The 25,610-nt window shown below is 43.3% G+C and overlaps 1 protein-coding gene across 2 annotated transcripts in view; it reads right to left on the bottom strand.

Moving 5' to 3' along the window:
- TMEFF2 (transmembrane protein with EGF like and two follistatin like domains 2) overlaps positions 1–25,610 on the bottom strand; it is a 264,601-nt gene that overhangs the window by 82,249 nt on the left and 156,742 nt on the right. For both annotated transcript variants that reach the window (XM_072979606.2, XM_078393376.1), the window contains exon 5: positions 22,627–22,723. In XM_072979606.2, coding sequence (XP_072835707.2) covers positions 22,627–22,723 — 97 coding nt within the window. The remainder of the gene's footprint in view (positions 1–22,626; positions 22,724–25,610) is intronic.

Here is a 25,610-nt window from a genome sequence, read left to right as displayed (position 1 = left end):
CACGCAGGTTTGAGAGCAGGCCAGAAAGCTTATTTCCTTCTTAGCTTATGTATATGCCCTTATCTAGCCTCAGACTCTAAGCTGGAGTGGTCTTGTGTAACCTTTTACACAGGTTAGATTCAAAAGCTCTGTGGGCCTAGGTCTCTCTCTCGGTGTAGGTCTTTGTGAGAGATGTAGTACTGTTTTGGAGGTGCCATCTATAGTGCTTAATGGGCTGCAAGACTACACCTCCCACAAAGGCCTAGGTCTCCCAGGAAGCTCTGGACAGTTTCTGGACAGAGACCAAAAACAAATGGCTCACCCCTGGTTATATAGTGACAGAGGATAGACCTCTGTTACGTAGTATCTATAGAGTACCGTATTTTTCGCACCATAAGATGCACTTTTCCCCCACAAAACAGGAGGGTGGAAAGTCTGTGCGTCTTATGGAGCGAAGAAAACAGATTATATTTTCCTGTTTTCTTCTCCTAAAAAATTGGTGCGTCTTATGGAAAGGTGCGTCTTATGGAGCGAAAAATACGGTATTTTTTAATTACAGATATTTTGACAGTTTATTACATCATTGTGCAACAATTAAAGAATTCAGTGTAAGCTTAACATTACAGGTATAATCAAAATGATTCAACTACCATTGCAAATCAGGTTTATTGTTAAAATTTACAGGCTTTCAGCTGTTTGCAATGAACAAATCAAACAAAAACAATTGGAACAGCGCAACACAACGAATGCTTCAAGTGGTTTCCCCAAATTCAAAAGAAAATGCAACTTCTAATGAATTCTGCTGTCTCAAAATGATTTAACCCCTTCAAAGCAAGTATCTTTAGTACTTAGTAGGACACCCTTTTGCTGTTATGACCTGCTGCAAATGAGATGCAGCTTCTAGCAGTGTTCCTGAGTAATCTTAGCCCATCCCTCATGACCAACGGTCTCCAGTTCACGAATATTCTGGGGTTTGCATGATGCAACCGCCATCTTCAAATCCCACCAGAGATTTTCTATAGGGTTTGAGTCAGGTGACTGTGATGACCCCTGTAGAATCTTCCAGGACTTCTTCTGCAACCAAGCCTTGATAGAACGTGAGGTATGCTTGGGATCATTGTTCTGCTGTAAGGTCCAAGGACACCCAAGCTTCAGCTTCCTCACAGATGGCATCACGTTTTCTCCTAGGATTTAGTGATGCTTCAGTGAGTCCAGCTTGCCTTCCACATGCTGCAGGTGTCCAGTGCCAGAGGGTGCAAAGCAGCCCCAGAGCATCACTGAGCCGCCATCATGCTTAAACTGTAGGCAGAGTGTTATTTTCATAATATGCTTCACTCTTCTTCCTCCAGAGATACTGATGATCCATCGGGCTGAAAAGTGTGAGTTTTTATTCATTGCTCCGCAGAACAGAACCCCAACCTTCTGTGGCTTATTTATATGATTTGGGGCATATTGGAACCAACTTTTCTTGTGCTCTTGGGACAGTAGAGGTGTACGTCTGGGAGTTCGGGCGTGGAAACCTTCTGCATTTAGTACGCGCCTTACTGTGCAAACTGAAGCCTCAGTGCTTGTTGCCACCAAGTCTGGCTGCAGGGCTTTTGCAGTCACTCGAGGGTTTTTCTCAACCTGTTTTCTCAGAAATCTGGTTGCAGTCATTGATAGCTTCCTTTTTCTGCTCCATCCAGGTAGTGTAACCACCGTTCCTTTGACTTCAAACCTGTGAACTATGCTTCCAACAGTGTTTCCAGGAACATTTAGTGCCTTTGCTATCTTTTTGTATCCTGTTCCTTGCTTGTGAATGGCAATGATCGCTTCTCTTAACTTTTTGGACCATTCTTTTGACTTAGCTATATTTCTAATATGCAGTCAAATATGACACTCATCAAACCCCTAGCCAGTTCAGGTATTCCATGTGTCCCAAGCATACCTGGTGCAACTAATGATGCCCTTGATTAGTTGTACGAGGTATGTGTGAGACAACACTTGTTTTGCATATTTTGTGCTGCTGTGAGGGGTTCTATTCTAGGGGTTGCACAATTTTTGAGACTACAGAATTCATTAAAAATGCATTTTCAGTTGAATTTGGGGGAACCACTTGAAGCATTCACTTGTTGAATTATTTCAATTGCTTTTGTTTAATTTGTTCATTGCGAACAGCTGAAAGCCTGTACACTTTGACAATAAACCTGATATTCAATGGAGATTGAATAATTTTGGTTACAATTGTAAATAACACGGAGTAGGCAAGCAAAACAAATCTAAATTGAGACAATACACTATATGAAATTTAATACCAGAAGCGTACTTTGCCTGATGTTTGAAGGATAGTACTGAAGAGGCCAGTGAGTGGGACATACCTACAGAACACTCTTTCATATTCTGCAGTAGCCATCATCAAACGTCTTCAGTGGGGTTGGCCCAAGCCCTTTTGCCATAAGGATAAGATTACATTTTCTCCTCAATCTGAGCATATTTACAGAAATTGACCAGTCTATCAGGTCTATCTTGCTTTAACACTGGTTATTCCGACGGCCTCCTCCCCCTCACTGAGATAAAGGGCGGGCCGCATGTCCCATACAGCTACCTTATTGCACTGGGGCTGAATGTAAGCAATCCTTGACAGGTGCCTAACACACCTTAAAAAAAAGAAAAGAATAAAATTAGTATCTTTTCCTTCTCTGTTTAGGCCTTCTCTCGCTTTTTGTCCCATGCAATTTAGTAGCCAATGTGTGTAAAGGACTCTCACACAGTGCCATAAAGTCGTGGTAGGGCACTTTTCCCAGTGGGAGGACCCCTTTCTTTAGGGTCTTGCATGCTTTCTGTGCAATCCCAACTCAGGAAGGATGAAGGAAATCAAGATAGCCAGCACAGCAGATTATAACTGGCTACTTTTTAAAAGTGAGTTAAACTGGCTAATGGAGAAATCATGCATGGATATGAGTATGACAGGGATCATAAACAACCAATGTCACACTGAAGGAGAGCTGTAGACAAATGCTGCAACATAGTTATTATCCTGTCTCAGCAGATGTATGCTAAGGATCCTATTAATTTGATCAGATCTGTCCAGAGTAATAATTTGTCGACTTTTATTGTTGTTGTGATCGACATGTGCTGTTATTTCTTTATACCTGCTGCTTCACTGTGGAGACACCAGGTGGGGTCCAGATGCCGCATGCAGCAGGGCTGATGAAACAGGTCTTGTTCACCCCTTCCTCCCCAGGACTGCCTGTCAAGCTCCCTGAAGGTATTGCGTCAAAAGACTGAGGCCCCCACTGTACTGGCTGAGCCGCGGGGACAGGAGAAGCCCAACAGGCAGCCAATGCACATCAAAAACAGGGTGGGCACACTTTCTATCAGCAGAGCCCTCTCATCAGCAGAAGGCAGATCCTGGATCCAACCTATGCTTTCTTTTTATTTCTGCTTCCATTTTTACATCACATGGCAGGAAAACACTGCTGCCCCATCAGAAGAATAGAAAATATTTACTGAGTTCGTGTGATTGCTACCGAATCCAAGGTTCACATGCAGGGCAAGGGGGGAAAAAAGAAGGTTTTCAATAGTGTAAGAAATATAAGTACTCCATGAATTGGTATTGCATGTTTCTCTTTTAAATGTTGTACCATGTTCTGTCCGCTTTTCAATACTTTTGAATGGCACCTTACGTAATCCCTCAGCCATTAGCTATGTTGGCTGGAGCTGCAGGCCAAAAACCTCTAGAAGGCCACAGCTGCACTTCTCTGGTTTGATGCACAAATAAATGAATGAAAACATAATGCTCTGCCTGGCTCCAGAACTGCAAGTTCCTTAGGGCCCTGGTCTTTATGGAGCCCAATGCTTTCCAAAAGAGTCAGTGTGTAAGGATTTCTTAAAAAAAAAATGTGGTTCTGGCTTCTCAGACACATTATGGAGCAGTGTTCTCCAACCTAAGCCTCTCTAGATGTGTTGGCCTACATTCCACAAATGGCCCATCCCTTGGGACAATTTTGGAAAGACTGTTGTAGAAAACAGAAAGCCCCAGAAGAGCAAGATGTTGTGGGTCACCGACATATATGAAAGTGGGTGCATCCCTTGAGTGTTCTCTGGTAGGACAGAGAAACCAGGCAGGCATATGATGGAGACATCTGTGGAGTGGAGTGGGGGCAAGCCCTGCCCTTTGGGTCTTACTGAACACGAGCAGCAGCTTGGAGGATGGAAAGAGGGGCAGGCGGGTAATTTCCATTTCCTCACTGTCAAAGCTATGGTTTTGTAGTGACAGATTTTACTTTCTTGGGCTCCATGATCACTGCAGATGGTGACAGCAGCCACAAAATTAAAAGACACCTGCTTCTTGGGAGGAAAGAGATGGCAAACCTCGACAGCATCTTAAAAAGCAGAGACAATACCTTGCCAACAAAGGTCCGCATAGTCAAAGCTATGGTTTTTCCAGTAGTGATGTATGGAAGTGAGAGCAGGACCATAAAGAAGGCTGAATGCCGAAGAATTGATGCTTTTGAATTGTGGTGCTGGAGGAGACTCTTGAGAGTCCCCTGGACTGCAAAGAGAACAAACCTATCCATTCTGAAGGAAATCAACCCTGAGTGCTCGCTGGAAGGACAGATCCTGAAGCTGAGGTTTCAATACTTTGGCCATCTCATGAGAAGAGAAGACTCCCTGGAAAAGACCTTGATGTTAGGAAAGTGTGAGGGCAAGAAGAGAAGGGGACAACAGAGGACGAGATGCTTGGACAGTGTCATTCAAGCGACCAACATGAATTTGACCCAGCTCCGGGAGGCAGTGGAAGATAGGAGGGCATGGTGTGCTCTGGTCCGTGGGGTCACGAAGAGTCAGACAAGACTTAATAACTAAACAACAACAACCACAGTGAAATGAGGGAGGGCCTTCTAACTGTGGGCCTTTCTTCTGCTTTACCTCTACTGCCAACTCTTGCACTCACTGATTCTTATATACAATAGCCCACTGAATTTTAGTGCCCACCAAAGCCAGCCTGCTGTTCACCAGGGTGGAGAGCATGGGGGGGGGGGTGTAGCGACAAACTTGCCACCAGCTTTCATTCTCCATCACCTCGCCACTGCTGCCCGGTTGTGGCCGCTATCTCGCTAACTTTATGGCACAACCATTTCTTGACCATCTGCATGCATAATGCCTAGTCCCAAGAACCCCTGGTTGTCACGGCTTTGGGCAGTGAGAGAAGTGGCAGCAGTGGCATTTTTATTCCTGCTTCAGGTGCTGATGTGCATAGTATTCAATAAAATCTTCGGAAAGGACAAGACAAATACAGATAGATTCCCATTAGCTATTGGAGATAACTGAAATTTGAAGAGAGGTAAGGGTGAATGAACCTGTCAGTTTCCTTTTCTCCAGTACATGTCTCTGTGTGTTTTAATCTCAGTGTCCTTCCGGTGAATTTATGAAGGAATTTGGAAATGTTGAAAAATTTGTACAGAAAAACCATGAAACTGATGGAATTATCACCTGTCTTGGAGGACCACAGGATACCTGCCTGCCATTTAGCTTTTACTGCTGAGGAACCTGTCAGAATAGAGATGGATGAATATAGAGAGATGAATACACACAGCTGGATACACAAGGGTTTCAAAACAAGACTCTGAAGGCTGAGCCCTCTTCTTGGATAGGTGACTCTTCTAGGGTTGGTTTCTCCAGCAGTTGGACTTCTTTCCATCCAATTTATGAATCGATTTATGAATTCTGGAATGCTCTTACCAAAAAGGAAAAAAATAAATAAAGCCTTCATCCATGTCTAGAATGGAGGGGCAGCTTATTTTTTTTAAATATGGAGCTACTATCTATTGATCTATTTAGCAAGCATGCAGATTTCTGACCTACACCCTGACATCCTTGCTTCCTTAAACATACTTACATAAAATTCAAAAACCAAGACAATCTATTTATTGCTAAAATGCTAGGAGGGAAATTGAAAAGGGTATAAATAAGACACATTGCTTGTGATCCTGTGGCCCCTCAAGGCACTCTGAGGAGGAAAAGCTTGCTCAGTTCACAACACCATAAAACTGAAGCAATAAATGTCACTCCTTTCTTGATTGTGCATTAAGCCAATCAGCTTTTTTATTGCAGCTAAATAGGTCGTCATCAAGGCAATGCTCCTTTTACTACTAGATCATGACTCTAGCTAAATGCATATGCCGATTGGATACATATGCATGGGAGGGCCTCTTCAGATAGATAGTTTTTTTTTTCCAAAAGGAGAGAAAATGGTAAAGGATTGGGGAAAAAAGAGAAAGAAAGCTCACTTCAAAGTCCATAGGCTCATTCTTTCATGCTGTAATGCTCTGATATACATGGAAGATTAGGTGTCAATGCACATTAATAGTTGATGTGCATTATCATATTATCTTCTATGCATACTTTCCCAAGCATGCAAGGAAAGGTCTTTCAAAGATGGAGTTATATAATAACATAATCGTTTTTGCTGAGTTCTATTGGCATTCCTATTCTTCCGCTTTCACTTTGAGTTTAAAACAACACAGAACAAAACTTAAAAAGCAAATATCAGGCATAGGATTCTTATTATCGGGAAGTAAGCGGAATGTACAAAGCAGGGCAAAACACTATCGTATTATTTTAAGCATTTAAAATCTAAAAGCATATTTCCAATTGCCAGATTAAAAGCAAAATAGATTTATGAACTGGAGAGTATTAACCTCTTCTGCTTAATAACTGCATAGAGAAATAACGAAACAGAAGTGTTGCTTAGTAGGTATTCCTGTTCATCCTGCACACCAAGGAAATTTTGGGTTCCGGAAAGACTTATTTCTCTCTCCGGCTACAGGAATTGTGTCTCATTTCCTCACACAGGGACTATGCACTGCGGTCACAGGTTGGTTGCCACTTGGGATTTGCTGCAGAAAACGAAAAACCTCTATATATCAGCACTCAGCATATTAACCTTCCTAGCAGAGGATAACTTATCTGTTTAAGCACAGGGCAGTGACAGGGCTGGGATGGATAGTGGTGATTTTATGGCTTTAAATAATTCCCCCTCCCATCCTGCAGCTCTTCAAGGCTGCGCCGGGAACCAAGGGGACCCTTCTCAGCTGGCAACTGTAAGCACAGGTTGAGGTGCAAGGTCAGGTCTCTACCAGTGCTGACTGAGAGCATTTGATGTCTCCTTCCCCAACCCTGCCTGGGAACGGGAAAGGGCAAGGGGGGCTCTGCTCTTTTGGTGCAAGTCGACTCGCCCTGGTTTGGTCCATTCTAGTGTGTACGGCTGCTGGAAACAGACTGAAAGGGAGCCTTTTCCCATTATCGTGAAGGGGCTTAATAAAACAGCCACTTCTAGATACTGGCAAATCAGTTCCTTCTCCAGGGGAGGGAGAAGGATGAGGAAGTTTTTTTTTAAAAATTGCAAATATGCATTTGCAGTAAATATTCATTCCATCACTTTAAATGGAATGTTTCCTCCCTGAAGTGTCTGTTTGCTTTGCTTTTCAAGGTCTGGTGGACAGCCTACCCAATTCAGAAGTGATTAATTTATCCTGCAGTGGCTGTCTTATTAAGCCACTTCACAATATTGGCAAAGGCTGCTGAGGACCAAATAGGGTTATCTGAGATCCGTAGGCTATTTAAATATGAGAATCACACCAAGTTGCATTCTGGACCGCCTAATGATTCTATTTAGGCCTATCCAGCATGCAGCCCTGTGTCCCTTGTCAAAGTTGAATGGGAAAGTGCCATCAGGCTTCAGCAGAAAGCCGATGATGGCCCTAGAAGCCATCTGGATGCTGTACACCCTGATGGTGTCTGGTCCATGGGGAGGCATAATTTCTGAATTATATACTTCCTTATGCTAACTCTCCCACTACACAAGCATAGCAAACTTCCGTTATTCCCACAATGGCTGTTCTTTGCCTTTCTTCTTTCCAAAGGTCACCTCTGCCCATACACATCCTTCTTCATCCACCCCATCCTTCTTTATTTTATCACCAGTGAGTCCTCTGCTAACAGACACATCTACTCTGACTCATTTGCCATTAACCTTTTGTACCCAGTGCATCCCTATCAATAGATGCAATTTCAGATAGGGTTTCTGGTATACGAGGTTTCTATTATGATACCTGTTTCCTTTTATCCTGGGGGGGGGGGAGATCATTCAAATTCCGATGTTTTGTCATCCAGATGTCTTACATTAGTATAAGGACATTTAAATTGCTTCCTTTTGACTTTGCCCAATTTAGCAGATTATTCATAATGATTAGGTACCAAGAACATTTTAGAAAATGTGTGGGAGAGTGAGAGAGAGAGGAAGAGGGAAAAGGCAGAACGATTCAGCAAGAGTCCAAAACCTACTCTTAGATGTATTCAAGGCTAAACTGTTAAAATGCAATGTAAGATCATTTATGATCTTTTCTTTAGAAAAAAAAAACCAAACTTCTTGATCAGATCATGTGAAAATTCCTTATTTTTAAATTACAGATCTCAGAATTTCTGACCCAGCAAGGCCATTAGAAATGCTGAGTGGGAGATTTTGTGAGTTATAGTCTAGGAGAGTAAATTTTCCGTACTCTGCTCCTGATTATAACTATAGCAATGCTACTAGTATATAATAAGACATAATTTCTCCTCCTATTAAAAAAAAGTAAAATGTTTTGGGCTTTCAGAATGCAAAACTATTGTCACTATTAATTTATAAACTGTTCTTCAGTCAAAACCATCCAAGCATAATAGAGACAATTAAAAGAAAACTAGTAAAAATCATATAAGAAAATCAAAATACATACATGCAGGTTAATTGGCTTCATACATACTAGAAACAAATTGAACCTTCCAGTGTTCATCGTGATGTCCTGGTGAACCTTAGTAATAGAAATCACAGACTTGTAAATGCGCTTAGGGTTGCTATCTTGGTTCCCTCTACTTTCACTATCTGTTGTGATCTTTACCTCTCAGAGGGTAGATGTGCATCTGGAGTAAAGATGTATGAGAGACATACCTCTGGGACTTAGAGACTGATCTGAAAGCTTCCTCCAGGGTGACTGGTAGGTTTGATCAGGAGAAAAGTCCTCCAGAAAAGGGTGTGAGAGGGGAAAAAATACTTTCAAGGTCTTAGACACAGTTCTGAACTCAGAAGTGAACATCTTCCTCTTGTCTGAGTCACTGCAGAGGGTTCCCCCCGCCCCCCCCCCGGTCTCTCTGTATAAGCTACCGCTACTCTAGCTTTCAAGAACCAATATATCACAGTGTGTTGATATGCTGGGAAGGAGACATGTATCACATGGATGTTCCTGTGCAAATACACTCCTGTATTTGCAGAGTGAATGTAGAGCATCTCTGAAGCTCTACAATCCAGGGATGGGAAGTATCCAATTTTTGAACTACCACAGCCAGATAATAGCTGAAATCCAGTAGCAGGTAACAATGAGGGAAGGCCCAGTGGAGATTTGGTGAGTCAACTCTTCAGGAAGTTCCACTGATACAGTGGGCCTGCTTTAGCCACCACTTACTGCCGGATTTCACCCAATGCATGTTATTTTCTTTCTGGCCATTCATCTTACTGGAACTCTGTCCTACGATCCCAGAAACCAAGCTCAGGGACTTACATTGCTCTGATCATGATCTACCCACTGCTAGAATGCATGTGGTCCTTTCCACCTCCCTTCCACTGGGCAAAGAGCAAGAATCCTTATGCCCTCGAGTTTAATTCTTTGTCCTTCCTCCATCTCAACTACCAAAGGTATACAGCTTGGAGTTAATACATTGTGAAGTTGCATAACTGGTTCCAATTAGCACATTAATCTAAAGAGTGTGGATCAGATCAGTTTGCTTGAAGTTGTAGAAACTGCAGGGATTTCTATATATGGATACATACATGGTGCAGCTCCCCCAAGCAGCTGTACTACATCATTGATACTCCATTCTGAGGTGGTGCCACTGTTTGGAAGGGTGGTCCACAGACAGTGATTAAGGTCTGAGCTTATATCCTAACAATCCATTTCCTGAATGTCCCTTGCCAAACATTTAAATGTGCCCCTATCCTCAGGGCTTGACGTGCTATTTTAAGAGACTGGCTATTAAAAGTATGTGTTATTTGTTACTTTGTGGATAATGCATTAGAAATGCATTGCCAACACATGTAATTTTAATTGTTTTTTTTAAATCTTAAGAAATAGAAAAAATGGCTACAAATCTCTAATAATGACCCACCCAATGTTTAGAAGTAACATAATAAAGATAATTTATTATACCAAAAATTAACAATGCTACTACAGTAGTTACTACACTGGCTGAAATCTTCTTTTGCAATGGGAATGACAACATCAGCAGTGATTAAAGGGGTGCACCCAGCTTTCACACAATGCAATGAAGACCTGAGCACCTTGAAATGGCAAAGGGAGGCCTTTAGTCAGCTGGAACGGGACACTGCTGACGACAGCATTCCTCTTGCACAAGCAGAACCCATCCAGCAGGACATCAGCCACTATCTAATACAACTAATGTTGTGCTCTTTTTACTCCTACCCCATAACATGTTACAGGAAATTGGTCTTACCTTCACCATGTTACTCACCACAGCTCTGTCTGTTCTGAACTATGATGTCCACTCAGAGTGACTTATGCTTACTGTGCTCCACAGAGATCCTCACATGATCTCTCTGGTCCTGTTGTTTCAACTCATGAAAAACATTACAGCCGTTTGGCCACAGCATCATGCCATTTATATTCTAACAGGGCCATAACTAATGTGTGGGGGATTGGGGCTTTATCCCTCTCCTCACTGCCCAAGATTGTCCCAGCAGCCCGGTCTAGCACCATAGGAAAAGATAGCAATAGAGTAAGGGCAAGTCTACCCAGAGCTAAGTAGACCAGAACTCTGGGTTGGATAGGCTGCCCAGTTAATGGGCAGCTGCGAGGGACAGCTGAGTGCAGATGCTCCTCTGCCTCCTGCCGCCACCCAATTGCCTCCTCCAGCACCACTGCCGGGGTTCACGTCAAGCTCACGACCATGCCTTGTCGCCTGCCTGAAGGGAGCCCTGGCAGTGGTGCTAGAGGAGGCGATCAGGCGGCCTCCTCCTGTCAATGGGCAGCTGTGAGGGGCAGCCGAGCACAGCTGCTCCTTCGCCTTCACCTCCACCTCCTGCCGCCGCTGCCCAATCGCCTCCTCCAGTGCCACTCACAGGCTCCCTTCGGACAGGCACCAAGGCGGCAATGTGAACTTGAGGTGAGCCCCAGCAGTGGTGCTGGAGGAGGCGATCAGGTGGCAGTGGCAGCAATAGGTGGAGGCAAAGGAGCAGCCGTGCTTGGCCGCCCCTCGCAGCTGCCCACTGACTTCAGCTGCGGCCACCTGATCACCTTCCCCAGTGCCAGGGTTCACCTCAAGCTCACGCTGCCGCCTTGTCACCTGCCCAAAGGGAGCCCGCGAGTGGCGCTTTTTCTGCTTACTTCCATGTATGAGACGACCCTCCAGCTATTTTAGGAAGAAGTATCATCTTATATATGGAAAAATATGGGATATAGTAGAATAATATGTTTATCAATATACCTATTAAAGACACATTTGCTTTGCTTTGTTAGCTCCGATAGTGCTGCTGTTCCCCTGTTAAGGAGGGGAGATGCTGGCATGACTCCTTGTCTTATTTTCACTGCCTAAAGTACAAAGTATGTGTGTGTGTGTGTGTGTGTGTGTGTGTGTGTGTGTGTGTGTGTGTGTGTGTGTGTGTGTGTGTGTGTGTGTGTGTGTGTGCGCGCGCACATGTGCGCGTGTGTGTGTGTGTGTGTTTGGACTGTTTGCCCTGGATGTCAAAATCTTTAATTAAGGTACCAATGGTGGTACTGATGCGTTTGTCTCATCAGGGTCATCTCTTGTTGAGGGTGGAAGGAAACTCAAATGTGCCAACTGGAGTCCAGTTGGCACATTCAGCAAACAAACAATAGCTCAGCAAACAAAATGAATGTCTGTTTCTTACGTACAGCTAAAGGTATTTGGGGTTTCAGGGAAATGTCAAATAGAAACTAATGTACCATAGCTATCAATTTCTTTCCTGAGCCAGTCATGTAAGAAGGGACTTGAAGGGATTTTTATCCATGCAATTAGAGCTATAGAGATCGCAAGACACAACTGATTGCTGCTATCTCTGGATTTTCCGTAATCCAGTGCAAGTAGGTCATATATATACTGTTGAACATCCAGCGGCCAATAACCTAGATAGTGTATATGGCTTTCAAGCTAGCTCTTAGTGCGCTTACGTCAAGGTGAGTGTAAAAGGGCAGATATATGACTATGCAAATGACCTGACTGCCATGGGAACTGAGAAGCTGGCAACGCAAAGCCTCACTTTCTTACGTATGTTTTCCTTGTTTTATTTTTGGACATGTTTGGCCATTATAAAGATCAATATCGATGACTTGAGCAATATTGATTTTAGGGCTAGTTGGTGCTGACGGCCGTATGATTTGTACACATTTCTATACCCTTATACAGTAATGGAGCTTATTTGCCAGGGAATTCAATTTGAATGTACTGATGGGGGGGCTGACTTGTCAAACCAGCAGAATTTGCATATAATATACACCTCTAGTTAGAGAGGAAATATCAGGTCAAAGGGCAGTGGATAGTGTTCTTTTGTCAGTCTGATTCAAACACTGCAATCCTACTGCATGATTCCATAGTACAGTGGGGTCTTGACTTAAGAACGGCTCGAGTTAAGAACATTTTGACTTAAGAACCACTCTCATAGGAAAATATTGACTTGACTTAAGTACTTAGATTTGAGTTAAGAACTGAAAAAAACCACGTGGGAGGCAGGGAAAGTGCAAAATTTGAACTTTCAGTTAATTGTTGGCCAGTGAAAAGGGTGCTTGTCTGCTTCCTCACTCCTCCCAGCGTTTAGAGAGTGGATTGGGAGACAGTCTTCGGACTGCCTGGTACTGTACTGCCTGGACTGTATTTTCCCTGCCTTCCCTGAATCTTTCTTGACCTAAGAAAAAAAGAAACAAAATATCCCCCTCTAGTGGTCGAAGGCGGAATAGCAGCTTCCCATTAGTTTCTATGGACGGAAAAGAGCAGATACGGATCAAATGGTTTTCAATGCATTCCTATGGGAAATGCAGATTTGACCTGAGAACTTTTTGACTTGAGAACCGCCTTCCAATACGGATTAAGTTCTCAAGTCAAGACCCCACTGTAATACTGTCTGGATGTGAAGGATTCAAGAGCTACTTATTCAAACACAGGCTCCTCACAGAGGGCTGCAAAGCCTAGAAACCTACATGCCTGAATCAATTAGGTTGCACCTAACTTTGCCAGTTGTCTTTAAAGAATTAAATGCTGTTCTACAACTATAGAGTAGGGATGGGCACCAATCACTGCTCTGTACTTTGGCAATTCAGAAAACGTTTCAATTCCATTTGAATGGATTCTGTTACCTTCCTGGAGCTGGGTCCAAATCAGAATCCCGGTGCGAACATTTGAACCTTTGTGCTTCTGACTATCCCATGGACAGTCAACAAATGACTGTCACTCTCCCTGCTTCATCAAAACAGGTGACAATCAGACTATATTTTCCAGATATAGTAGCCAAAGAAACAATCTTATCAAATCACAGAAAAAATAGGTAAAGGGTTGTATTTTTTGTGTTTTACAGGACTTCAAACTAGAGGTGTGATGATTCCTCACAAAAATTTTGTGTGACACAGAGAGCCTTGTGCCAAAATTCTCAGTAAGATACTCCCCTATAGGACAGAGTTTTCACAGATTTTCATAAAAACTGGACCTGAGTCTCTTTTTGCTCTCCTTCCCCTGCTTGTTATTCAGCACAGGAAACTGCCAAATTCTGCTCAATGGCCTTTCCAGTGATTCTTGTAGAGGAAGGATACACTTCTTTAGGAACTGTAACAGTCCTGTGGCTTAATTATGCCTGGGGAAGGCAAATAACATAACTTTTAGACGATTCTGGTTGGCAATGAATGGGTCCCCTCGAGGAATTTTGAGTACATTCCAGGCCGCTTGGTTGGCACTTGGTTGGTACATGCCTGAAAATACCAGCAGGGAGTCATTAACTGCCAGTGAGAAGTCCCTACAAATTATGCCATTTGTCTCTGGCAAGTATAATTAAGCAATGGCATTTTGGTCACTGACTACCCTGCAGAAGCATCCTGGGGAATTCAAAAGCTCACCAGGATGTGGTTGGTCCAATACAGTTATTGTGTAGCTGCAGATTTTATGCCTCACAACTTGTCTTCTTTTTTGCAAGGCTTAGACCTGCTGGCTGGAATCCTATTATATATTTACGCCAGCATAACTGAGTGTCAATTTTAGCTGCAAGAAGTCAGTGTAAATATTTGGTGCCAACACTTTGTGATACAACTCAACAAGCAAACGCCTAGAGTGACTCCTTAGCTTGTAACTATTTGTCCATGAGATTTATGCCAAATGAGTTGTGCAAGCAGGTGTAACTACATGATTCTGGCTTCTGCTTTTTTTAAATATTAATGAATTGTACAACAACTACTAGGTGTGTAAGTGGATACAGGTTTTTGATCAAGATGCATTTTAAGGAGTTCTTTTTTCTAAAATTTCAGTCTTCATTTGATATAACCTATAAACTCACAGTCTTACATTTCCTTCAAAGAAAATAACTTCTTAATTTGCTATCTTTGGTTTGTTCACCTCTGCTATCTTTATGGGTTACATACAGTCCAGGGCACCAATGGATTATTGTTTTGCTAACCTGTAACACAATTCTGGATTCTGGATATGGTTTTTGATCCAGTCATGCATTGACACTGGGCCAGTTTATATGATGAGAGGGCATTTCTTTTTATATTGCCTTTTTATATCTTTATATATTATAGTATACTGTATATTCTTTTTATATCTTTAAATATTTTATATATTTTGTATTTATGTGGCTTCCTGACAGTGCTAAGATGAGAAAGTGGGTCAGGAAATACAAGAGCCTGGGCATGACCTCTGAAATACATTTCCTTGCTCAAAACCTTATGTTTCCCTTTCCTTTCTTCATCCGGGTGTTACAATGCATTGCCCTCTGTCATCCCAAGTCAATTGTTTTCTTAGCCAGCTTAGGAATCAAGCAACAGAGAATGCCTGATTTACCAATAGACTGCAATTTAGTGCTTAATAAATGGGCACAGCCACCGGCCTGCTTCAAATATTCATGAAGCCCACACTGGGGCAAAATGCATTAAATGTGGGAATAATGCCAGTAATATATGATCCTCTTACAGACAAGGAGCTTTTGCAGATTAAAAGAAGCAAGACGTTAAAGACTTTAAACTGAACAGTCTTTGTTTTTCACCGAGTGACGACGGATGCTCACTAATGGAATGCCAGATCACATGCATGTGTGTGCATGTGTGTTTGTGCAGGGGGTGTCTGTGTTTACATTTGCATTTCTAAGAAGTAAATGTTCTAATGCTGTGCTACATGGAGTTACCACTTCCATTAATGGATCAGGGTAGATGCAGCTTCTTCAAAGCAGTGCAGCTAAGCATTTAATACAGTTCATATCAACAAGCCCAAGTTGGCCAACACAGGCACTTTCATGAAAAAAAAATACCAGATCTGGTACCAAAAAGGTACCAGAACAACCTTCATAATCCTTCATGCATTACCATTTTTGTTTGATTCCCTCCAGAGAAGTTATATAGATGCCAGGTGTGGTGGTGGTGGTGGTAGAATCAAAGCAACCCAATCTTCCTAGCTGTCATTTATTTCAATTACTTATGAGCAGGGCAGAACATCCTCCTGTCCAAAAATACAGCTAAGGCACTTCTGAAACACCAAAGGAAAGGAACAGCCCATACATCTTGCCACAGCAATCCCATCCACACATTCTGCTAGGGGACGAGGGGACATGAACTCCTCATCTGCACCGTCCAGATTACTTCCAGTACAAACGATAGCCTCCCCAGTGGTGTAGTATCCCTTGGGGCTTTCACCTCACAAGCAACTGCTCTATTGCAAAGCAAATAAATCTTAGTTGCTCGTTCAAGATGAAGTTTTTCTTCCAGCTACTTTGCATTTCATCAGGGGTAGCACATGGCAATACTGTATTTTATTGTTGGGAATCTCTAAACCATCCTCCCCGCAATGCTGCTCTGAGGCAAAGGTGACTCCTGACTGGAGGCCAAAAAGACAACAATGAGAAATCAGGCCTTCTAGGTGGTGCCCCCTCCTCTGTGGAATAAACATTCGTCTGAGGTGTGCCAGGCTCCGCCCCTCCTGACCTTCAAGAAATTATTAAAGACAGAAATGATAAAGAAGCCTCGGAGAATATATCTCCTAATGTTGTGAACTTTTAATTTTTTTAATTTAGGCTGTTTTTTTTTTTAATGAGTTGGTCACTGCCATGTTGTCTGGATTTGCATGTGGGTGATGTATGGGGTAGGGTGAGAGATATGCCAGTCTCTTCTGCAAACTACCCAGAGTAGTGGGTTTCACTAATTGGAGCGGTACATAAGATAAGTAAACAAGCAAGCAAGCAAGTAACCCATAAGTCCCAGATGGCAAGCTCCTCTTGCAGTACACCACGGCCCTCCACCCCTGAATATGCAGATACAGCTTCATATGATTTGTTTCCTCTCAAGTGAGGTGGCTGGAGATCACATGGGCCTCTGTCCTGACTGGAGCGCATGCAGAGGGCTCAATTCACTTGGAAGCTGAATGGGAGAGGATCTTATTTCATCCTTCTGCTACTCTCTTTCAGGACTGGCCCCAGCTGACTGTACAAGCCCAAGCAAGAATCAACAATCTCTCTCTCTCTCTCTCTCTGTCTACAATAGTCTTCCTTCTTCCCTTGAACAACTTCTCGGGTATGCTCCTGTTTGGGTCCACCCTCTGAACATGATTATCTGACTCCCACACTCCGAACAATTTCCTCAGCAAATTGTATGTAAGTAAGACGATTATAAATAATAGTGACAACAGCGAGTATTAATTTCGCTGAGTGGGATTTGGCAGAAACAACAGAGAAGAGTTTGAACAGAGACAAGAGAACTGAAAAAGCACAGGCTGTAGCCACGTAGAATAGCATTAATTGTTCTTTCAAATCATTAAAGTTGTTAGCAGCCCAGCTACATCTGCTGGTGCACCTGGGTCCTCTTCCTCCCCCAGCATCCCAGAAGGGGGAGGCAAACAGCGACCGACATTCCTGTGCAGCATCGGCCCTCCAAAGGGAGGAGATACGGCAGAAAAAGAGAGGGCGACAGAGGATGTTGATTTGCATCCAAAGGCATAAGTGAAGGTACAGAATTAGAAGCGTTCTTTATCACTTATACAGAATTACTTCTCCTGAGTGGGGAAGACCGACTTGCTAACCTGCGTGGCTGCTGAGTCCACTGCATAGGTGCAGCAGTGGATGGGGAACTTGAGGGTCCCTGATCTCTCTCCGTACTACTCCTTATCTTTAAGCAAGCCTTGGACCGGGCAACGCTTCAAAGAGAGGACACTGCCAAAGAGAGGACTGATCCCTATCTGATGCAGCTGTGGACATGCAACATCAAAGGTCTTGGACAGTCCTTAGAAGGGAGCCTTGTCTTCTGTAAAAACAGGACCCACGACCACCCTATTTCAGTATTCTCTGAGTGATTTGTCACTGTGGTAGCTAGAGCAAGAGCCTGTGCCCTTCCAGGGTGGATGCAAGGCTTCTTGGCATCATTCTCTTTCACTCTGTCATACCAGGAGCTGGGAGAAGGCCACATGGCCTAACTGAAAAGCCATGCAAGATCTAGGGTGCCTACATGTCCCATCTTTAAGGAGGTCAGTTCTGGGCTGCCAGATGCCAAGCCTTCTGTGGGGCTTTTCAAGAGCTATTTAGTCCAGGCCTTGCTTAAAGAGGAAGAACCAAAGGTGGAGACAGAGATGTTGAAGCAGCCCATCCACAGGAGAGTCACACAAAGCAGACGGTCACTGTGGTAGGTTCTATTTAAATTATTACAATCATTCTCGATTTTGCATCCATAGATGGGGTTTTAGAAGTGCCTGAGATATTCAAGGAGTCAGTTTGCCATGGCCACCCCAAGGTGAGTTTCCTTGGCCAAGTGGGGAATCTGAACCCAGGCCTCCTGAGTCCTAGTCTGACATTCGATCCACTCCTGAGGGAGTCACCACCACTGCCCTGCCTAGAGCATCTGTACTTGCCCCACAGCCCTTGGGAGCCCAGAGAAGCTGTCAGCTCCCAGGCACCTGGAAAGCATGGAGGAGGGAGGACACTAATCTGCTGGGAGGAACCTGAGGAAAATGGAGGAGGGAGTGGCTTGGGGAATAAATGAAGACTATCTCCGGTTACACTAGCAACCTGGAGTCAATGAAGTTCTTGCCCAGGGCACTCTGCAGCTGTTGGTGCCAGCAGCGGGGGCAGGAGCTGGTGGCAACACTCATACCATTACACCACACTGGCTCTCCATATGTATAAATCAGCCCAATAAATATTATGCAAGCCAGTGTCACTTTTGTACTCCTCCTTGGTGATGTGAAAATGGCCAAGCTGGTCAAGGACCAGATCACAGGAAAGCAGCTCCCAGGCTCATAAGGTCTAATAGAACAGTTTCCCCCTCCTGCCAGGACTTCAGACTCATGAGAGAAATTGAGGGGTTTATGCTCATTGTGTGTGTACCACATAAACAAATAAATATACTGTATAAAGTTTAAAAACCCAGTAGAACAGTATTACTTTGAGCCAATATTTTGACTCACGAATGTCCAGAGTGAGCCAAAGTAAAAACAAAATAATTTTTAAAACCACCAATCAATAAATACCTAAACGTGTAGAATTCTGACCTAGCACAGCAGAGATATCATTCCACAAAAAAGGCCTATCTTCATGTTGCCAGCAAGTGGGTATGTGCAGACCCCAGCAGGCACACCTGTGTCTCCCTTGAAGACTGAAATGGCCTGTGCTGGCATAGGGGAAATGCTCCATAAGGTAACCTGGCTCTGTGTTGAACAACGTTTTGGGTACACGGCCATCCCATTGAACTTGTCCTGCATTTTTATTAGCGCAGTTGTAATATGGGCATGATCAAGAACCACAGTCAGTAACAAGAGCAATGCATTCTGTTCTAGATGCAGCTTCTTCTCCAGAGTATTCCCTAAGAGTTTGATCGTAATCCTTAATAATAACTGTGTGCTATCCAGTCAGTTTTAACTTAGGGTGATTATTTCCAGGGTTCCCTAGGTATACAGTACTCAGAGGACATCTACCATGCTCCTGGGACTGTACAGCTTGTCCAAGGCTATGCAGGCTGGCACACTGGAGAATCCAACATTGAACCAGTGGCTTTACAGTCCTTAAGAGAGAAGACAGCATGAGGACACTATCATGGTTTAGGTTATTGAAGCTAGAATGTAATTTCTAAATGGGATTTGTAGTCATGGAATGGTGTAGAAGGAATCCATCCTAGTCTGTGTGACATGTAACTAGATGCTTCGAGAAGCTGATTTTTTTTCTTAGAGCTAGTTGGAATTTTCCATGTAGCAGCCTTGGCCAGAGATGATAAGGACCAAAGACATAACATCGAGGAAGAATGTCAACAACACCTGCAATCCCATGAGACAAGGAGGTGGAGAGAGATGAGCAGTCCTTCGCCCTGATTGGTTGACGTCAGTGGAGAGTGAAGAAGGAGGATGTTCCAGCTTGTGAAGAAAATGACAGGATGCTGGCAGACAGAGGGAAACCTTTTTGAAACCCTTTTTGATTTTTGGATTTTACCTTGGATTATGGATTTTTAAATGGACTATGGAGTTCCCATTGCTATTGCTAGGATGTAGTTCATAGCAGAGAATAGAGAAAGGGGGGCTCAGCCTTACCCACCTTTCTAGCTAGTAGTTTATTATTTTATTTTTATTTATTTATTCCATTTATACCCCGCCTATCTGTTCGTCGCGAACACTCTAGGCGGCTTACAACATAACATATAAAACAAGCATATATATAACATAATTAACATAATTAGAAAAGAAAGAAAATTTTTCTCCAAGATGGCAAGAGAACAAGATAAATTATAACAGATAAGAAGAGAAGAAAAATTTTATAGCTGGGATTTGCTAGATTTCTAACTATCTTAGCAGATGGATATGGATATGGAATGCTATGCTTTGCAACAAACTGAATATCTCAAATACTTAATTTTTCTAATAAAACAATAATACTTTAAAACTTATGTTTGGTCTTTTGAGCAGACCACCTGCTTAATTACTTAATTCTATTTAGGCCACAAATATACTGCTGAGTCCAATTAACTACCTGAGTTTTGCTGGTCTTGGCAGACTCTGAGACTCATGGTTTTATCTTTGGTTTTCTCAGTTAATTGTTAAATGGGAATAGACTTGGGAAAAGAGTGGCAGGTGTGACAGCCTAGTTGAGAAAAGGACTCTTCTCAACTTAAATAGAGGTACACTGGACTCTGGAACCTCTCTATTCCGAGCCCCAACATTCTCTTAGGAGAGCTGGCTGCTTACAGACGCAAGAATAGAATGGCACCTATTTTTATGTATCTGGGATTTTGCCTTGAACCCTAGCACTTTAAAAAAAAAACCCTTTAAACACTGTTTTAGCTAAACAAGCTGCTTTGTAAATCTTTGTGGTGGCAGGGGTGGGGAGATGGCTGTTTTCATGGTCAGATCTTGAAGTGTATTGAAATTCTGACATGTATTTAAAGCAAAGTTACCAAACACACCTTAACTGCTTAGATCTATAATTTCCTTGCTTCCACAGGAAATAAACAGTTAGTTTCAAAGATTAAAAATTTGTAGGGGAAACATCTACAGCAAAAAAAAGTATACAAAATGTACAATTGGAAAGCAGAAATTGATCAAATTTCTTGACTTCAAATGGGTGTTTTAGCAGTCGTAGCGCTCAAATCAGATTTGCTGCCTTACTATGTAGTTTCAGAGCATCTTCCCTAGAAATTAACCTTCCCTGCTCCCTTGGAAATGGGCAAGTTAAATGAACTCAATGGCATTTATTTCTGAGCCGGCATGCCTAGGACTGCATGCCAAGAACTCTCCCCGCAGAAAAGCTGACTTGCCGATAAAGAAGGAAGACTTCACCTCCCAGAGTTATGCAGCTTGTAAGAACCTTGGATGCTTCAAAGGAGTGGAATCAGAAATCAGCATAAATTTCCTGCTGTAAGGGGTTTAAGCGCTAGCATAGAGCAAACTGTTTTTTTCCCTTTAGGCAAAGTTTGAACATCACAATAATGTCCAGAAGAATGTACAGTTCTGGGTGTGCTTCCTAAGATACATCCACCCACTCATCCACCCACCTACCTCCATCAGCACTACCCTATCATTTTAAAGTTCTTCTATAACCGTAAGTTCTTTCTGTTGGCAAACACACTGTTCACCTAGTATGGAACACCTTGAAAATGGGTTCTGATATACCTACTTTAACCAAAGATACTTTACCCCCTGTAATCTCATTTGTTTGATCGTTAAAAGAAAAAGCCCACCTCTCCCACTTGGCTTTGGTTACCTAAAGCTCACCCCAATGCATACATCTGATGACTCTCAGAAGGTATTCAGGCAATCATAAAAGCTGCTTCTTTTTGAGCTCTGTAAACTTTTGCCTTGAACATATGCTGTTGATCAACAAGAGCTGCTAAGCAGTAGGCACGCTTCTGCCCCTAGGCTGGCAGAGACTGCGGATGGGAAGGCCAGGTGGGTGGGATGGCCCCGAAGTCACCGCTGAACAGGATGAAATGGGTCTGCTCTACTTTGACTCCGTAAGGTTGCAGTCAGATAAAGGCAACTCAGTAATCTCTCTATATATGTCCACACACATATACTGTATATATAACTTAATGTTAGAAAGAGGACAGGGTTGCATGCTAATAAATATGATAACTAAGCTGCATTTACATGAAATCTTTTTCTCTGTGTTTCCATATTTATAATTTATTCATAAGTTTCATGCCTGCTTGACCACAAGATATTCTCAATCTGGAAGCACCAAAAGTCTCGCTGGTCTTCAGTGTCTAATTTGCTAAGGGTGGGTTCACACAAACCATTTCCTTCAACATGTAATATCGACAGTCTCTCCTTCATGATAGCCACCTAGCATTTCTACCTGTGAAAAGCCTAATGATTCCTGAACTTTTAATAATCACATGCTGTGAAGTCAATTCACGGTTTTCCAGGTAGAGAGTACTCAGAAGTGGTTGACCATTCACTTCATCCTAGGGTGCCCTGGGACTATGCAGCTTGCCCAAGGCTACTCAGGCTGGCTCTTATTTCAGGAGCACAGAGGGGGGAACTGAACTACAAACTTCTGGTTCCACAGCCAAATACCTAAACCACTGATTTATCCAGCCAGTTTCTGAGCATGGGCAATGTGCCCTCTAATTTTCAGCCCCACTGGGCAGGGCTCCACCTCTCACATGCATGCCTTCTCCCCTGCATGTATGCATGGCTCTGTCATAATCAAAACCAAAGGGGCTGTGCAGAGGGAGACGGAGGTATGTAGGCGCATGCAGCTGCACACCTTAGAAGGATCCCTTGCCATGGGGGGTAAAAAGCAGTTTTTCCCTCCCTTCCCCACTGCAAGATTGCCATTGTAATGTAACCTGGGTGTGCCTGGGTATCCTATTACACCAAAGTCATGTTTTCCAACACAAACAAAAATATATTAAATTATCTATACTGTATATGTACCAAACATCCTCTGCATCTTCATCACACTCTGCTCCAAACTGACAAATGTCACAGGTGGATGTTTCCTTCTGAATGGTTTCTCCAGAACCTTCACTGCCTATGAAAAAAAGACAGACAACAAGAGAGAAAAAGAGGTTAGCTTATTGTTCCACAATCATAAGAACATCCCAGTCACAGAGAAAACTGACCATACTTGTACATGGCAAGGCCGGCAGAGCTAACTTTCATAGTTCCCAATACTGGCTGGGAACAATGGGAAATATAACCTGACACATCTGGAGGGAAAGGGTTCGAGGGTGAGGCTGGCGCAGAGCAAGGGACAGTGGTTTCGCAATTGGTCTGAATTGAAAAAGGATCTGCAGTCCATCCCCAAAGCAATTTTGGAAGTCTTCCAGTACTTAAAACAAAAATCCAGGACGTGCACATCCTGATATAGGGTCCATTAGAAAGACAATATTAAGTTTCCCTCAGGGTGAAATTGTCAGATCAAAACCAGTTGATCATATGATCAGTTCCAGGCCTTCAAATGGCACACCACTGGGGAACCAGCTGCAGCTGGAAAGTAGGAAAACGGGACGAGGGGAAGGGGGAGAAGGAAGGCAATGGTAGGTTTTTCCTTCCTTCAGCACTGGCTTCCAGGCCTTTTCCCAAGCAGGTGTGTATACACGTGTGGAATTCTGTACTTGAACACACTGCTCTGGCTCCTGAAGTGCAACAACTTGCCTATTTTGACCCAACTGGTCAGGCAAAAGAACTGTTTCATAAGTCGGCTACTTTAAAGGAAGCAGCATGGGTCGTTCTAGAAATATCTTCTCTCAACTCCCATCAGGGCCCAGATTTGGTCCCGAGGCCTCTACCTGCTGATCCTTGTATTGCCTTTTTCTAAGCCTTGTGGTCGCCAGAGAGGAAACAGTAAGACTGAGATGTTGCTCTCTCAATCTGACTCATCCTACTGCTGAGTTTGGACTGGGTCTATTTTTTTCAGTTTTTCATCAAACTTTTTTTAGATTTAAAAAGCCAGGTCTCCTCTTCTGCTAAAGTCCTGAGGCAAAACAGAACACCAAATATCAACATCACATCCAAGAACCAAACAATTAGAACCATTAATCATGAAAAACATTCGTAAGTTAAAATGCTTGGGTGAACAAAAACATTTCAGACAGGCACTGCAATGGGAAAGCCATCTGAGTATCTGTAGGATTGTCTGTACACAGCCAGGGTGCAACAGTCAAGGGAATTCTGTCCCGTCTTGACACATACATACCACACAACTAAAGGGAGGCCCCAGCAGAAGATCTTAATGCACAGATCTAGGCTGTGGTCAGTTGAAACAACTGCCCTTCGCAGTCAGGTTGCAAGGCATAATTAACAAATCCCTAAAGTAGTAAACTTCATGTAAGGGGATAGCATTACAGAACTCAGTAATTATGCCTTTGTAAACCTACCAGACTATATGGGTTCTAGTAAACAAGCTCCATTTTGTTTTCATTTTTTTGTAAAGTTAGGCCTTCTCTGAACCTTCCAGTCCTCCTGAAAACCACTTTCTAATATGTGAGGGTTCAGTCTTTGGGGCTTCCCAGGGGTTCCAAAAAGGAGTCGACGCTTTTGGTTCTGGTTTTAACTGTGATTTATTAACCTTAACAACTGGAAGGTCAACATTAACAGGCGGTGGTTGCTTAGTCTCTTGCACTGAGTCCAACTCAGGTAAGGGTACTTCAGTATTGTTCATAACCGTTGCAACAGGTTCAAGTTCCCAAGGTCCAACGAGGACCTCCCCCAACTCGGGGTTGTCATAACCTTGCAAAAAGAGATTCAATAAAGGGAGGGTTTCTTCGTCTCCCATCCACCCCCATGAGGGGTCTCCTTCGCCTGGCGAGGCACTCCAGGGACCAGGTAACAGCCCATCTTCCTCAATTCTTCTACATGCCATGCTTGTTTGGCCGCCCTTTCCCTTTCACTTGCCTCCTTTGCCTCTCGCAGCTTTTTACGCCAGGCTTTAGCTTCCGTCTCTCCCCAATAGGAGGGCCTCTGCATTAGACCTCTCCTACGCCTCTGCTCTGCCTCCTCCTTGGGCACACGGACCTGTTCCCAGCATCCGGTCCAAGGATCTTCGATCCACACCATTTCCCATCCACCAGGGATATATCCCCTGCCCACGGTTATATCCCCCAACCCCCCTTCTTCCTCCTTTAACTCCACCTTCTCCTTTCCCTCCAAATCTTCCTTATTTGGCTCAGCAGCCATTAACCCTTTAAATGTCTCTTCCAAGTCACTGGTATCCACCACACAGGATACCACCCCCTTTGGGGGGGGGTTTCCTCTAAGTTCAAGGTGTCGGTACCCTGGTCTTGCTTTCGACCTAGGGAAGCACGAGGGCTGGTCTGTATCCTCTTTGAGGTTTTCAAGAGAGTCGGCTCCACCAGAAAGACCTGCCGAGGTTGGTCTTTCCCTTCACAAATATATTTAAAATTTCAAAGGATTGTTCTGCTCCCCTCCCCCTCTTCAGACTTTATGGATCTGCCTATAGTGAGAGGCGGCATCCTTTTGCCATTGACGGAGCACATTCTAAAAAACAAGAACAGGCAATTCAACTTATATTCATAGCTCTCAGCATCTCTGGAAGGCTTATCTTTTGCATAGAAAGTGGGCATGGTGGAGAAAGAACCTTCATTTCTCTTAGAAACCAACAACTAGTCCTTTCATTTCAGTAGCCACTTGCAAAGTGAAGTGGGGATGTGCACCATCTTCAGACCAATGGGTAAAAACAGAATAAATAACAGTCCAAACATTCAACTCAACCGAGGCTGATGACTCTACTGGTCTACTTCAGGATTTAGTCTGAACTTAACAGGAACTATCCGAGGTGCTGATCCCTACCCTCCAAATCAAAGTCACTAGCCTCCACTCACCTCTTGTTTGTTTAAAAGAAAGTAAGATGAAAACCAGGTTGGTTGGTGTTTTTGGGGCTGGAAGTCAAACAAAAA

Source organism: Pogona vitticeps, chromosome 1, assembly GCF_051106095.1.
Source record: "Pogona vitticeps strain Pit_001003342236 chromosome 1, PviZW2.1, whole genome shotgun sequence".
Taxonomy (NCBI): domain Eukaryota; kingdom Metazoa; phylum Chordata; class Lepidosauria; order Squamata; family Agamidae; genus Pogona; species Pogona vitticeps.
The sequence above is the reverse complement of the archived record's forward strand: the minus strand, read 5'-3'. Positions and strand labels throughout refer to the sequence as shown.